The sequence below is a fragment of the Toxotes jaculatrix genome, chromosome 2 (genome assembly GCF_017976425.1).
Source record: "Toxotes jaculatrix isolate fToxJac2 chromosome 2, fToxJac2.pri, whole genome shotgun sequence".
Classification (NCBI taxonomy): Eukaryota; Metazoa; Chordata; class Actinopteri; family Toxotidae; genus Toxotes; species Toxotes jaculatrix.
Window position 1 is genome coordinate 10,231,360 of NC_054395.1, and position 17,072 is coordinate 10,248,431.

At 39.4% G+C, this 17,072-nt stretch overlaps 1 protein-coding gene across 1 annotated transcript; it reads left to right on the forward strand.

Annotated features, from left to right (window-relative positions):
• Window positions 1-772: 772 nt before the first annotated feature.
• Window positions 773-14,678, forward strand: clcnk (chloride channel K). The gene is made up of 19 exons (XM_041052248.1): window positions 773-923; window positions 2,388-2,519; window positions 2,745-2,873; window positions 4,515-4,654; window positions 4,782-4,859; window positions 5,404-5,479; window positions 5,940-6,065; window positions 6,950-7,034; window positions 7,345-7,446; window positions 8,055-8,139; window positions 8,827-8,985; window positions 9,733-9,802; window positions 9,987-10,097; window positions 10,512-10,728; window positions 12,668-12,801; window positions 13,272-13,342; window positions 13,785-13,865; window positions 14,282-14,368; window positions 14,640-14,678. Exons 1-19 carry the CDS (start codon window positions 773-775, stop codon window positions 14,676-14,678), a joined length of 2,073 nt encoding a protein of 690 aa, XP_040908182.1.
• The last annotated feature ends 2,394 nt before the right edge of the window (window positions 14,679-17,072 follow it).

The window sequence follows — 17,072 nt, forward strand, 5'->3', positions numbered from 1 at the left end:
GATTTTTGCTGCACACTTTACTGCTTCAGCTGTTCAAAGGTTCTGGTGCTGATAGATCTTCATCTGACTTGACTCATCTGTATCATGTCGAATGTCTTTCCTATGCTTTTAAATAAAACCTCTTCTCTATATGTTTCACAATTCTTATTACAGTCTTATAGTATTACAGTCTGTAAGCTGAAAATTATTACACATGGGTGGAAAACCATTATAGTATTAAGCATCAAAGTTCCTTTTTGACCTTGGAATATGTAGTTTGGCCAAATATATACACATACTGTATATATGCAACATATCCATCAAACTGATTTATTATCATGATAATCATCAGGCCATACCGTTTCTTATAGCTTATGTTTACATTTCTAGGCATTATGAGATTATTTTTGAGAGCGGTTGATAATATCACCAAAAAAAATCTATTAAAAAGCAGAGTAGCATGAAAATGTTTTTTTTTTCCTTCACACTGCACTTCTTCTAAGACAGATATGAAGGGCACTTTCTGGTGTTCCTCCAAAGAGTTAATATTAGTTACCCGTTCAACCATGACTGCTCCATCACCTCTATGCTAATATCTTAAAAGAGGTCAGTCTCACCTACACTACACACACACACATTTATTACCATACGGATAACATTTCCAAGGTAAGTCTATCTGTTTTTGTGTTTTGCAGTGCATCCGGTCATTACCTTTTTTCTTTTATGTTTATTGATGCAGTGTTTGTTTGAGTCTGTATTAACCACAAAATTAAAACAAACATTTCAAGGCAAAATGAAGAACCTGGATAAGGTTACTTGGAGTGAAACAGGCAGAGAGAGCAACAACCAAGAGCAAGAAAGTCAATTGGAGACATCCCATAATAGGAGTGCGCTCTTTTCTGATCCATGGAAACCATACCAACGGCCCCGTGCAATTGTCAAAGGTCAGACTGAAGTGGAAAATCAATAAAACATGATCAATACCAACCAAATCAATACGTCACAGAGCAGCTATTTTGTAGCCAATCTTCATTATGCTTGTAATTTCATACAAGAACCTGAATTTGTTTGTCCTTAATCCAAGAAGTCATTGATTATTGTTGAGTTCAAGGACAACACAATCAATGTGTTTGTTGATTTCAATATGCTAATGCTATTTAAATGTGTTTTCTGCATCAAAAGTCACTGGAATTGATTGAATTGTTTGGATTATTAATATTCATTAACCATACTTATGATCTGCAACTGTTATTTTGCATGCTCTGCACATATGCTGTAACTTCAGTTTCATATTATAACTTCACACACTGTTAATTAGCCTTCATTAGGTCAATGTTTTTTTCTCCTCTGTATCCTGTTACTCTTGTATTTGGCCATATTCTAAAAGGAGATCCTCAAAGGTTTCTAGCCTGTTTCCACTGCAAGAACTTAACATTCCTCGGAGAATCAAATAACCTTCATCTATTCAGAACCTTGTGAGGCTCTGGAACTATGTTTTTCTTTGTGTTTCCAGTGTATTTTACAAACCACTTTCTCCATTAAAAAAGTGTTAGAGGAGCGGACTGTGTCATTGTTATGTACCAGCACAGTGAGTAAAGTAAGCAGCTGTAAGATAGATAACAGTAGAAGAAGTGTGATATTGTCTGATATTGTCAATATAATGTTCTCTTTGTCTTCACTTCCTCACACTTATCAAAGGCCTGGAAGTGTTTTCCATTATTCCTCTTCTGTATACAGTGCTAATGGCATTGGTCTAAAGAAAGCAATGTTGGTTGGTCAGAATATCTCCACAATTTGAATGATTGTTGTGAAATTTTGTACAGATATTCACTGAGGGCAGTAGGATGAACCTTAATGACTTTTCTGCCCTCCTGATCTTTAATTTAGCGCCATCAGCAGGTCAAAATTTTAACTCATCTGCTAATTTCTCAGAATCTACCAAATGGATTGGCACAAGGTTCCCAGATTATGTATCCCTCTGACTTTGGCTGGTTTAGCTCCAGGAAAGCCCCAAAGCAGACAGAGAGCAGTGGAAACAAAAGCAGACAACGGCATGGCTATGTGTTACATTACATTTTATACATGCCTGCAGTGACAGCCTGCAGTGACAAAGTGCTATGAGAGGGCTTGCACTGGGTTAGCAGGCACTGTTGGCCTATAAATCCCATTAAGGTATTGTACAGTATGTGATAGTGGGATCTGCTAATAAATGCAGTCCTCCAACTTGTCCTCTAGCCAATTCTCTTATGAGTTCCATATTTTAGTGTCAGTTATAACCCAGAAAATACCCCTGTGTTAAAAAAAATCTCCATAAATGGAATTTCTCTTTTTTTTTTCGGGGAGGCTCATCTGTGTCTGAGACACAGATGAAACTGTAGGAAGACTAACCCACTTTTGTATGTCCACAGAGTGGCTGCTGAAGCTGAGGTGTTGTTTGGAAGCAATGTGTGGGATGGAGTGGTATGGCTATGCTGCTCTAGGCATTTTGATGGCCGTCCTGAGCTTCCTCATGGACCTTAGCGTAACAAAGCTGCTGAGAGGTGGACACACAGACACAGACACAGACACAGACACACACACACACACACACACACACACACACACACACACACACACACACACACACACACACACACACACACACAAACACACACACACACACACAAACACACACACACACACACACAAACACACACACACACACAAACACACACACACAGAAAAGGACAGAAATGACTGATGTTTCTCTCTCACTTCCCTTGTAGCTCATCAGTGGCTTTATATGAAGCTGGAGGGCAACAGTCTACTGCAGTTCTTCTGTTGGACTCTTTATCCATCATGTCTCTGTGCTGTCTCATCATCGTTCTCCCACAACATCTGTCCCTTCTCCACAGGTCTGTCCAACAACAGCTCTACAGCTTGATGAGAAAATCTAAATAGTCTTAATTCTGGAGTTTAGAGGTCCAGTTGTTCAGACAAGAATAAGTTTCTGAATGAAATTTAAAGCACAAATTTGGCAAAAGTAGCTAAACGGAGGATGAATATTGGACTTATCTTTGTTGGGTGCACACAAACACGGCTACAAATTTATGCTAATATTGCTTCATGCCTGCTGAATGTGTAAAACGGCACTAATATGGTGAACTTTTTCATAGCTGTAGGCTAGAACCTGAGCAAAGAAGAGCACACAGACTGTCTCACATGACTTTGTAAGGCTGAAAGCACATCAAGTAGGTTTCCGTCCTCAGTAGTACTCATGAAAAAGATCAGATTATAAACAGACATATGTACTCAAAAGTTCAAATCTGACCATATTTTAAGACAAATTTATAAATAAAAACATAATTCCACAAAGTTCACATCAGTTTTGTGACCTTGTGTCTTGATTTTTCCTCGGTACCTTTCAGAAATATCTTTCTTTCCTATCTAAAGTAAATGGCTTTGAGAAAAAGTCAAGTGCGATATTATCTTCAGAATTCAGTGAGTTGTAAAGGGAGATGTATACATGAAAAGTCAGCTATGATTTTATCTGTCTAACAGAGAGCCTTTAAAGAGTAATGTAAAGCCAAGACGCAGCCCAAGGCAACCAGCACAAGAACACAAAGCTGGCCAATCTGTCAATGTAGTAATATCACAGATGTACCAGTGATGTTTGTTGTTTTTTTAAATTTGGAATATATTTCTTTCTCTCTCTCTAGTTAAACAGTGGTATTCACTCAAATATAGTCTGCTGTGCTCAGTATATCCTCATCCTGAATAAAAAAATTTGAAAAGATGACGTCTTTTGAAAGTAGTTTTCCTAGTTAGCCACACCAGGACTATATAATATATTCAATTAAATCATGGCATAATCTTTTCTTTATACTGTGTTGAATATAATATCCTTTATGTTTGGTTCATGTGATGCGTTAAGACTCAGTTTTTCTTTGTTAACTCAGAATTTGATAGGTTCGGTAAATGATAAATTGGCCAAATGTAGCACCTATCCAAAGCTATTGCTTGATCTCCCCTACTTTACTACTCTGGGGAACATCTTTAGATCTCTGTCTGTCTCCTGCAGACAGCTGTCCTGGTCCTCCCTGCTCCTGCTGCTGCTGCTGCTACTACTGCTGTCACAGCTGCTAGCAAACAACTCTGTTACTCCCCAAAAAACAATGCTTACGCTTTGTCTTCATGTTTATGGCTTGTACGCTGCCGTCTTAGTGCCAAGACAAAAGCTTTCAGAGGAACCCTAAAAGGAGAAATGTGTGTGATTTGCATACCCAGGTTCTCCAAAGAAGTGTCACCAAACCTGAAAATATATATTGTTATGACAGCACAACATTTCCAATCACAAACTGAATTATGCTTCATTTTCAATTTGACTGTTTTGTGCTGATTGTCCTTGAAATCTTGTGGAAGAGTTTTCCATCCTCCTCACCCTCTATCAAATCATTCCTGTGTATTCACTTTGAACAGCTTTAATCGAACCTTCTGATTGCGTTAGTACTTCTGAATTTTACAAAAATCTTGTCCTGTTGCTTATTTCTCCTCAGGCTCGGGGATACCAGAGGTCAGGACCATGCTGGCTGGCATTGAAATGCCTCATTACTTATCTCTCACTAATATGTTTACCAAGTTCCTGGGCCTTATCTGTGTACTGGCAGCCGGCAGCACTGTTTTCCTGGGAAAAGTGGTGAGAGACATCTCAGTATATCTACATAAAAATTACCATACAAAACATGTAGCTATTCTTTAAAATTGTGTGTGGGCTGCTTCTTTGTGAATTATGAACATTTCTTTTATTTGTCTTATATTTTCAGGGTCCGTTTGTGCATCTCTCCACTATGGTGGGAGCCTACCTGAGCAACCTCTGCTCTCTTATACAAGGAAATAAGAAGGTGAAATCATTTTATATTAAAAATTGATTAACTGACCATGTGTAATATGTAAGGTAAGGTATCATCATAGTGACAAACCCACGGATATAAAGAGCTAATTTTAGTCTCTTTTAGCTCACTGTTTTGGTTTTCCGGTCCATAAACCCAGCTCTCATCATTTTTTAAACAATACAAACCATTAAATTAAAGTTATAAAAGCTCTCCCCAGCACCAAATGTCAATAGTCTTCTATGAATATTTTCTCAGAGTATAACAGGTTCACTATTATTAATGATCTATTATTAGTAGTAAAATGCTTTGTGTTCATATATATATTAATGAAAGAACTCCAAAGTAAATATTACTTTAAATCTCCATAAAAGAAAAGGCACAGTTTGAGCACAGTTTTGATCCTTAGCAGCCCAGAGACGAGAGAAGCAGTGAGTTTTCTCCCCAAGATGTGGAACAATATGAAAGAAAATCATAATGTGAGTTACTGTGACTTTCTGTGGTATATAAGAAGTTAAAAAAATAAACATCACATCACAGAGTGTTTCTGTTTTAGGACAAAGCAGCTGGAGAAATGCTGGTTGTAGCTGCTGCAGTTGGTGTAGCCAGCTGCTTCGGAGCCCCCATCAGCGGTGAGTAAAGCCTCAGCATTAGGAATCCATAATGTTTATGTATCTACGTGCACTATATCTATCCTGCTCACACTTGTCTGGTTAATGCGTTTCCACCTTTGATTTCCCTCTTGTAAGCTTCACATATTTGCTCTTCCCTTTTATCCTCCCTCACACCTCTGCTCCCCCATCATGCTTATATATTCATCCTTTTCTCTCACCTCTTCTTCCTTTGATCACCTCTCTGCCCAATATTTTGATCCTCTCACCTCAGTCTTCATTTCGTTTTTGCAACCTTGCTAGGGTTTCAGCGCCTCAGATTCAAACTTTTTTTTCCTGAAGACTCACATGGAGGCTGCAGAACTATTCAGTACAGTTGTCTTAAAGAGGGCTACTCTTTATACTTGACAATACCTACTGCTGTTTTTTCTAAAGTGACTTCAACATAATCATCTCCGTGTTTTTCTGTTGTATCCTGTAGGTGTGTTGTTCAGTGTGGAGGTGATGTGTTCTCACTTTTCCCTGAGGTATTATGTCCCATGTTTCTTCTCAGCCGCCTGCGGGGCATTGACCTTCCGCCTCTTCTCAGTGTGGAGTGGAGATGGAGGTAATGGAGGCCCTGATCAGTACTCACCCCCTCATGGTCAACAAGGGGAAGGCTCAATTAAGAGTCAATCACACTTTGACCTGAAGAAAAGGGGCCACAAACCCAACAACACAACTACACATCTATGATTTTATTGAAGAAGTGTCTATATACAGATAGGGTACACAATATGGCCAAAAGTATGAGGACACCCCTTCCCACAGCCTTTTGTGTACTCTTGGTCTGGGGCTGTTTTTCCATGGTTTGGTATGCTTCAGCATACAGTGATATTTTGGATAGTGGTGTGCTTTCAACATTGTAACAGAAGTTTCCACCAGGTTAAAAAATCTGGTGGAAAGACCTTCAAAGAGTGGCAGCTGTACATTAAAGCTCACAGTGATGAGATGAAATTCTCAACACACATATAGCTGTTCGGGCGTGGGCGTCCACATACTTTTGGCCACATGGTGTAAATACTGAAACCAAATATTTGTAAAAGGCTTAACATTATGCTCTATTCTTAACATTATGTGTTATTCTACGTGTATGCTTGCCAAAAAGCATGGTCATATTAAAAATGCTAAATTTTTAAATTGAGTTTGGTTAACACATTTTTCTCCCATGAGAATGTCACATTTCAAGGTAGACCGACCCAATTCTTTTTTTAATTTCAAAGTTAATCTAATTCTTTGGTCATATTAGTTTGTCACCAGTGTTGACAGCCATTTAATTACTTGTCACGACTGTGTCTGGGAAGATCAGCTTTGGCAAAATTAGCAGAAACATTTATCTGACAGACTGTAAATTTCAGTAAAATCTCAATGCAATAAAGTGAGGGAAGATTAGATTTTGAGAGGCTGTGGGAGAAATAGGAGGAATAACTCCAAATTGTTTTGTGTCCACAGAGACTCTTCAGGCGCTGATCAAAACTAATTTCCTCACTGCTTTACCTTTCTACCCGCTTGAGATTTTGCTGTTTGCTTTCCTGGGGTAAGTTTATTCTTTACAGCATCTGCATAGTTAAACAAGTCCTCCATTTGTTCCCGTCTTACAAACAAGAACTGGCATTTGGTATTCATATTCATATTAGTCACAATGAAAATCCTTTGACCGGTTCTGCTGTTTTCCTTCCTTTCTAGTTGGCATTTAGTTTTTTTATTCATCCAATCATTTCCTGGCCTCCTCCCCCTCTTCATGACTTCCCCAAGTCTAAAGACTTCCGATCAGTCTATTGCTGCTAGGGTTAAAATAAGCCTCTTGTCACTCATTGTGGATTCAGTCGCTTTCTCTCTGGAAACAGGCTTCTCTGTGGCGCTGTGAGCTGCTGCTACCTCTTCTGCCATCGGTGGATCCTGCAATTTACCAAAACAAACCCAGTCTTTATCAAGATGCTGACGACAGAGTGAGAGCTCAATCCTTACAATGGGAAAGCCACACTGTGCAGTGATGAGGCACCAGCTGTGTAAGACAGACTCATGAGATAGATTCTCAGTGGAGTATCACTGTAAGCATAGTGATGGGCCAGTGCCGCGAAAACATGGTGTCTTCCTTTAAGGATAAACCACATTACACTAGAACGTGTCCAACATTCTTACCCTAAGATGCATTTTTACCCTGCTGATATTTTGCAACTGTACTATACAAAACACTTTTTTGTAAAGTTATGTAAAATTATTTTGTATGGCAAAAAAAATCTGAGAAATTATTGTACAGTGCTTTTTAAGCTACATGTAAATAATTTAAATACCCCTAGTTTTATTTATTTATTTATTTTTCTGTTTTCTTTTTTTTCCTCAAATAAAGTTAATTCTGAGTAGAGGAAAATGCTGCAAATGTTTGAAAGAATAGATTGGAAAAAGAGCAGAGCAGCTCCAGTGCTAATGTTTATTCTGATGAGGTCACACAGAGCAGTCAGCTCATTAAAACGTATTTACATTTAAATTTGAATGCCCAAAACGACAGTGACATTATAACAATGGTGTCTGTATTTGTGAATACCTCTCTCTGCAGGAAGGGTCTATACTCAGGCATAGTGGCTTTCCTCCTGGCATCTGTGACGTTTCCACACTCTGCTGGTCAATACATGGCTTCCAAGGTGGGAATCAGCAGTTCCTAATTTTTGTGGATGTAACTACATAGTTAATGAGTTGAAGCCATGCAAGACGTAGGAAATGTTAACAAACATTACTGATAACAGCATCATCAGAAATGAGGTTTTTGCCACACATTTTCCGTCACTGCACAGGAAGATAATGTTGCCATTCTTAATCCTGCTGACAAAGCTCTGATTAATGAGCGACAGACCCATTTGAATTGCTGAAAAAAAGTAGACGTGGTTACCAAATCAGAGGTTAGGAATGAGACTAAACTTAGCTTAGCCAAGCTAGTGATGTGACTAAAATATATTGGCAACTGTTGAATGAGTCATGCTTTGTCTTTAGTGCTAATTAGCAAATGTTAGCTTGCATATCTTCTGAGTATCATCATGTTAGAATTGTCATTGTGCCATTGTGAGCATGTTGGCACCTAAGTACGGTATACTTGTCACCCAAAGATCCATGTGTTGCTATCTTTTGTCGCAACACATGGACTGAGTGCCACAGACAGTGTAGGGATTGGATGTCAGATGGATGAATAGGTTGTCTTGTCTTTTCATGAGCTTTGCTGAACATACAAAATATATAGAATAACATTGCCCTGTCCTTTAATGTTGACCTTTTGTTTCTCATTAGATTTTCTTGCATTCAGAAAGCCATCTGACTGACAGCCATCTCCTTTACAGTATACCACGAAGCAGCTCCTCACCTCCTTACTGGATAGCAGACAATGGAGCTCTCAGTCGCTTAATGCCTCTGTGCAACTGGACCCTGAGTATTTGTTGGAGTGGACCTCATCATGGGGTCCTGTCTACTTCTCTTTGGCTTTCTTTCTGCTCATGAAGGTACAAACAATGCAAAGGACAATTAAGGATTCTTTTATCTCTGTCAGCCTGCACTGGTAAATACCAGGAATCATAACAAGGCATCGGGCTCAGCTACCTCTTGTTCGTTTGGATCACAATGACCCATAATTGACATGCAGTAATTGACATTTTCACAATAGAATAAGCGAGCTAAAAACTGTTTAACCTTTGAGGCTGAAATGTCTTGTGATAACTGCTGCTGCACTCACAGCAACTCTGCAGGTGGAGAGATGGATTTTGCAATTGTTAACAGCGAAAAATCTCAGCAGCCAGCCAAGTAATGGCTGAGTTACTGGTATTGATCAAGAACCCCATCAACTGCTCTCATATCTATTCTCAATTGTGCTCTAAGCCAAAGTAAAACCTTGCTCACTTTTTCAGAAAAACAAAGTATTGAATGTGGAGTTTTCTGCATTGCAAACAATTACTTCTACCAGTCAAAGGAAAATATCTCTAATGCATTAAGTATGAGAAATTCACTTTTCAAGGATGCTCTCAGTAGGATCCACAAGCTATGACAGCTTTTTCTCCAAATACCACATAGGGAGGTGGAATGGAAATGGACATGATTTTATCAATGCAAAACTGGTCTGAGAGCACGGCCAACATTTCCATGCACACAGACTGACAGTGACTCATCTGCTGTGCTACATGTGCTGGCAGAGCTGTTGTGGCTGATCAGAAGTTTCAGAGATTTGACAGTGTGTGTCTGTGGTTGTTTCTGAGATGTGGATGTTGGTCCTCGCCTGCACTCTGCCTGTGCCAGCTGGATACTTCATGCCAATCTTTGTTTATGGTGAGTGAAGGGACATGACTTGGACAAGCTTATTTTTGCAAAAATAACTGAATGGTTCAAGTTTTAATTTAAGTATGAGGAATGTGTGCATTCTCTACCTAGTATGTGAATACTCTGCAAGGTTATTCCTGGTAGGTTGAACTGAAATATAAACATAGAGAAACTTGTCTGGTCTGTTTTCTAGGGGCAGCTTTGGGCCGTTTGCTTGGAGAAGGAGTGGCTTATGTGCTTTCCACTGGAATGACCTCAGGCCAGCAGTGGGCTTCCATAAATCCTGGGGGCTACGCCCTGGCTGGTAGAAAAACAATAATAGCTTTTTGGTTTTTAGCTTTCTGTGTTTATAGCCCTCTTACATGTACCTTAATTCTGAATATATTGCACTGAATAATTTTCATCCCAGTTTTGCACAAAATTTGTTAAAAGCCAATATCTTATACCAATCTATAAAGTTGATCATTTTTGTAAACTTATCCTAAGAAGATGCTAATATTCAGGTTTTCATATCAAAATGTAAATAAAACAGTATTAATCCCATTTGGTTAATTGTATGTATTGCCATGTATATTGTATTTGATAAAGTCTTATTAAATATTGATAAACTGATATGCATCTACATAAACTGAGTATGAACTAAAGTTTACAGTACTAGTACCTTAAGTAGTACCTTAATGGTTTAGTACCTTAATACAGTATGTTTTCTGCCTTGAAGGTGCAGCAGCCCTATCTGGGGCTGTAACACACACCTTGTCCCCAGCTCTTCTGGCAATTGAGCTTACTGGTCAGTTCAGCCATGCTGTACCAGTTCTCCTCGCCACTCTCCTGGCCAATGCCCTGGCTCGCTCTGGGCACCGCCCATCTTTCTATGATGCCCTCTCTATCAGCAAAAGACTCCCACACCTGCCCTCTCTGAAGAAGGTATGCCCTCGGTAAGTTTTTTTTTAAAAAAAGTGTCAGACTGAATATACCAAATTTTGGGATGATCTGCTCTGTGGTCTGCTAAAATAATGGCAGCTTCGTCAGAGATAGTGCCACTGACTGTGGTGCCCAGTTCTAACACTGAAGCACTATGCGTGCCAATAGTGGGCTACCTGCTAACAGATGACCATTATGATATGGTTATGTGATAATAGTCCTTTAGCATTTTCTGACACTGGACATGAAAGCTTTGGGAGAGGAAAAGAACACCTCAAAATATTTGACTTTTAGGTACGCTAATGGCAACTTTTGGTCCATCAGTGGTCCAAATGTTGGATGGATGCCATTAAATCTGGTAGAGGTATCATGGATACCTTAGCATTCAATTAAAATCACAGCTGCGCCTAAGTACAAATTAGCCTTCCATAAGGTGAACCATATCTCTTAATGCAGAGCTGAGTCTGAGTCACAACCATTCAGATTTCAGTCATTTCTCTTAGCACCACACAAAGGCCAAACTTTACCTTGTTTGCCCCACTGGTGGTAATTATGTAAAAACAGTAGTTTATGCTACACTCATATTGTTCTCTTTGGATCACAGTGACCCATAACTGACATACAGTACTTGACATAGAGTAAGCGAGCTAAAAATGTTTAACCTTTGAGGCTGAAATGTTTTGTGATCCATGATGCTGACTCACAGCAACACGGATGGAAGGATTGGATTTTGTGGAAAAATCTCTGCAGCTGGCCGAGCAGGCTAATGGCTGAGTCACTGTTACTGATTAAGAACCCCATCAACCACCCACTTATCTATTATTTTCAATTTGTGCTCTGAGGGAGGAAAACCTCACTTACAATTGCATGAGCACGCAGAAAAAATTAACATTTGCAGGGAGTGTGAATATTTTTTTACTTAGAGCAGTTTCTCACACCTGTTAAAGTAAACCGTCTCTAATGCATTAAGCTCTTTGAGAAACGCGCATTTGGGCAAATAAGAACACTTATTCTAACTCCAAAGATTTTGTTACTTGGTGTGGTCTTTTGACTGTAAAATATAGGAACCCATAGGCCACAATAGAAAATGAAACCAATCCTCTACTATGTTCAACAAACCGTAATATTACCACTCAGGTTAGCAATGTCCTAGTGTCACTGATGAGGTATCAAGGGGACATTTAGAATTGTGATCAGTCATTTTCCTCATTAGGCATTCTGAGTGATTTCCGTTGCTACCTCGTTTACGTTGTTGCTGTTGTGGCTGAAGGTTATGTTGTTAAATAAATTTAGTTAGATGTTTGACTGGAGTCTGCTCAGTCACGACTCAAAATGTCACAGAAATCAGATGAAATGTACATAAACCCCCTGAACAGATACATGTCTTCATACTGCCTTGACGACAGCAGTTAGCGGCACCATTGAGGGTTTGTCTTACTCATCTGTCTGTCACTCAGACTGCATTACAGCCCCTGATGATATGCTTAGATAGAAATCAAGACATCATTACCCACAGCTCCTTGTTGACAGCAATCAGGCTGAGATGACGTCAAGCATTCCTCTAAGAAACTCAGACACCTCATGGATCAATTGTTATCTGCCAGACACCAAAAACCACTTGAAAATGTTTTTGGAATAACAAAAAGTTTCAGTGCTGATTTGAAGCTCTTCCCTGTGACTGTGCACACAGCAGGAACTGAACTGTCTGAGCTTCCAGTCAGTATTATACAACACACTGCAGTTTACTGTCATTTGTTCTTGTTTGTATCTGAGCACAAACATGTCAGAAACTCTTTTGTTGCCAGCTTCAAATCAAATTAATTTTGTGAATTCTTACAACCCAAGAATAGTTGTGTACGTGCATCCACCTCAATAAAAAGGATTATCTGAAAATTAAATTCTCAAATTAAATATTGCTTGTTCCAGGTGTGACGTGGTTCATCTCTTTTGCAGGCTTCCCTCCACACCAGTTGGACAGGTTTTGGGCGTGAAATCAGTGCAGCTTCAGAAAGCAGCTGGGCCAGCGGAGGTCCAGCATGCTGTCAACACCAGCAGTGAAACACAAATCCCTGTGGTGGACTCACATGGTGCGCAGACAAAGATATTTGATAGTATTCCACCCCAGTCTAATAGCTAATGATTCATGCTCTGTCTAAATCTTTTAACCAAAACATAAAACATATTTGAGGTATTGGAATACTGGCAAGTCTGCAGGATCCTTCAGAAAATGCTAGATGCATACTGGTCAAACACATGGTTATGGCACCACTTACAGTCCCTGAAAAGCGAAGAGAAAAAATGATGAGAGAAATGATGAAAAACTGTAACTGTTCAAAAAGCTGTAGCAATTCAGCAGCATGAAAGCGCCTCGATAGGGAGCTGAAGTGTGAGAAAATAGTCAATCGGCCAGCTGAGCCTTTCAGCAGCAATCACATGGATGAATTTTTAAGTTTGCAACAGACGACTCGCAGCCCACTAGAGAACTGCACACACTCTACAAACTGTAGCACCGAATGTGGCAAAGAAAATTGATTTCCTCTCTTCTTTTCTGTTGAAGAGTCGCAGATTTTACTGGGGTTTGTTCTTCGATCAGAGCTGCTGATGTTCCTGCGTCATTCTGAGACTGAGGTAAAAAAGGCTGGATGGAGTCAGACGGGTAGCTGCAGAGTTCAGGAGGAGCTACAGGAGTGAACTGTCTGATGCTGTTTTAAAGGCAGGGCATGTTTTTACAATCCGTTTGACACTGACTGAATCTAAAACAGTTCCAAAACAGAGGATGGGAGCAGGATGTACAGACAGGGCTGCTAGCTGACGTAAAAGCTCCTTTCATGATAGAAAACATCCATTTTAAAATGCTGTCTAGTCACAGACAAATTCTTGAAGAGAGTAGACAAGAGATTTACGAGACCGTAGCAACACATAAGGACTCACAAAAGAAAGTGTGAGATCGATCCTAACCATGAGTCATAATTTCTCAAGATATATTGACTTTAAATACTCCTGCTAAATGCATAGCGTACATCTGACAGAAACTACATGCAAATATTAATATGTTTGTGCTGTTCATCAGACTCTGGATAAACACCTGGATGAAGTCTGCTGCATTCACCCTACTTCTGTCCTGTTATCACCCCACAACACTGTTCAGGAGGTAGGGAGACTTTGGGAAGTGTTACTACGTCAGATCAATTACAAGCAGTAGTTCGACACTTTGGGAAATACTCATATTTGTTTTCTTTCTGAAACTTAAATGAGAACATTGATACCACTCTCACGTCTGGGTGTCATGTATGATGCTGGGGCTGACTAGATTAGCATAAAGACTGGAAATAGGGGGAAACAGCTAGCCTGGCTCCACAGTTCTGAATTACACCGACCAACACCCATAAAACTCAGTTTGTTTAATTCATACATGAACACTTTCATCTGCCCCCGTACAGTAAAACTGGTATCAATCTTCTCAATTCTAACCTGTGTAAAGAAAGCACACAAGCACATGTCCCAAAATGGTGAATTATTTTCTTTAAGTCAGTAACTTCAGTTCCATTTCCCTCTGTGTCCTTGCAGGCCCACAGTGTTCTGAGTCTAGTTGGAGCCCAGACCTTATTTGTCACAGAGAGAGGTCGGCTGGTCGGGCTCATCACATGGCCAGAGGTAACGAGAGTTTATATGTTATGAAGGTACTCACACTCACCAGGACTCACAAGTATAATCTTTACCCTTATCTTGGTGCATACAGTCTGATTTTGTAATGTTTCTCTGTCAGTGTTTCTGATTCATACACACTTTGCAAACAAGTCCACGTCCCTGAATGGATTTGTTAACATCATGCAGGGTGTCGGGGCCAAAATGGCTACTTATGAATTCAAAGCAATTTCTGTCTCTCCCTCCCTCCCTCCCTCTCTTTCTCTATTTTCTCCCCCAGATGAAGAAAATATTAGAGGACTTGGCCAAAGAAATCTAAGCAGTGACCCACAGGAATTAAGCACATCCTATGACCTTTTTTTTAAGGATACATGAATCCATCTCTGTCTGATTACAAGATAATCAGACAGAGAAAACAGACCCCTAAAAAACAGACCAGACAAGACAGATTATCTTGTAATCAGCCTCAAATAATAATATCACTTCTTCATTCCCTAAGTGTAACAATATTTGCACACAAACAAAACTGTCATTATCAGGAGGTTCCCATAATAACCGTTTATCAGAGCTTATTGTCTTGCCTTTCATTGTAATTAGGAGGATCATGTCCACTGAGGACACAATGCCTCAGTCAGTGAACCGCGCTTTATGACACAGCAATTTTAAAAGTGTGTCTACCCAGATATCCAGAGGGAATGAAAACAAAAGCCTGTAAAATACTCTTGCACCTCTTTACGCAATAAAACACAGCCTCAACACTCCAATCTACTAATGTCACATAAAGTATTGATAATGCAACATGAAAAGAGCTTATATTAATGGATTTTCTAACTATCATTATATGTCTTACTTTTGGGAGATAATAACTCTCTAAGTTTTGGAACTACCATATTATCAAGAAGGTGCAATGTCAGATCCAGTTAGTTACCTATGGCTGACAACTTTCATTATAAGTATGTCAGACTGCTCATCAGTAGCTCCAGTTTGCAATGCGCCCATGAAGGTACAGACAGAAAACCTAAAAACATGATGATCCTCAGGCAAACTCTGAAGATACAAAGATGGTCTTTTTCTATGATTTCTACAGATTTATAAATGTTTATCTGTGATGGAAATCAGAGATAATGTTATCTTTGAGAAGTGTACGTCACACTGAATCTAAAAACTTGTTCAGAGCTGCCTGAGTTGTGACCCTGAGAAGCAAATTAGGACAATGGGACGCTCAAGGATTTAAATGTGTCTTGAACCTCTGATTAAAACATGCTATGAGACTTTTTACTTCCCAAGCAGGCATAGGTTTCCATTCACGCCTGTATGAATTGAGTGAACTATGAAAATGTCATGAAAACTTCATGAATTATGAATCTGTTATGATAAATGAACCATCACATATTCATCAGACCCAAATCCTGTTTCTGCCACTGGCATCTTGTGGTGATGCAGGTGGGTAGTGGCTCACTCAGCTTCAGTATTTCACCTTTGAATTTCTTTTAAAAATTGTATTTCAAAATGTTTAAACAAACATCAAATGGAGACTTACAGATTATTGTGTTGGATTTTAACGTTTCTGTTCTTGGCGCCCCCCAGTGGTAGCCCTAAAAAAAGACAATGGCATACAGCAATGCACTTCTCTACACTCCCAAGAGCAGAGGTGTCCAAACTGTTGCACAAAGGGCCGTGTGGCTGCAGGTTTTTGTTCCAACCAAGCAGCAGCACACCAGACTTGACTCATTTAATCAACTGATCTCAGTCTTCAGACAGTTGATTGGTCAAACTGTGTGCTCTTCATTGGTTGGAACAAAAACCTGCGGCCACAGGGTCCTTTGTGGAACAGTTTGGACACCTCTGCCCAAGAGCAACATGTAGACTGCACCAAAAGTAATTTGGATTGTCTCATTTTTCTACCATCAGAATAATATGCATGAAATTTCTACACATAGAGAACACAGCTTAACAAGAGCATAAAATTCTGAGCGATCTCACACAGCCACATCAGGGATATGGCGAGAGTTGCCTTGGTAACGAGGTACCTGCACGATTTAATCAAATCTTGATTGCAGTCCAAATCATTACTGCTTTTCTGGTGTGATTATTAAAACCAAGGAAAATGGTGAGTAATAAATAAACATCAGAAATCGACATCAAATGTTAAGAGAGAAACTTGTTGTTGTTGTTGTTGGATGGACCTGCCAAAAGAAAACAGATAAAGTCTTCAGAAACAAATATGGCAAGAAATCACAGATGGAAATCAGTATCCACATGGTTTTCTGTGTCTGTAAAAACACTCTTTATGACACATTCTGTCCATCAATGAAAAATAAATGTTTGTCATCCTATAATCATCCAATGTGTTTGTAGCTTAATGGGTTGTTTGTCCATTGGAGACATTCAAAAAGATCTTTGGCCGTCATGTCTTTTGATTATGAAAACATTGTGCTCACCAAAGTAATCTCTCAAATCTCTGAACACTGTGACGTCATTAGGGCGGACTTAGAAAAATAAAAGCCAAGTTTTAATGAACTGGAAGTAGCCTGTAAGGAATTCTTTCAGGGGGATTATTATCTAGGACGACACAAGTGTGCAGATCATTTTCTAAGGAAATTATAAAGTCAACCAAGAAGTTTGTTTAGTTGCTGGTTTCCTGTTTAGAGACTGTTCAGACACTATTGATTTTGATAAACCAATCATTTTGCTTTTATGCACCAACAGTATT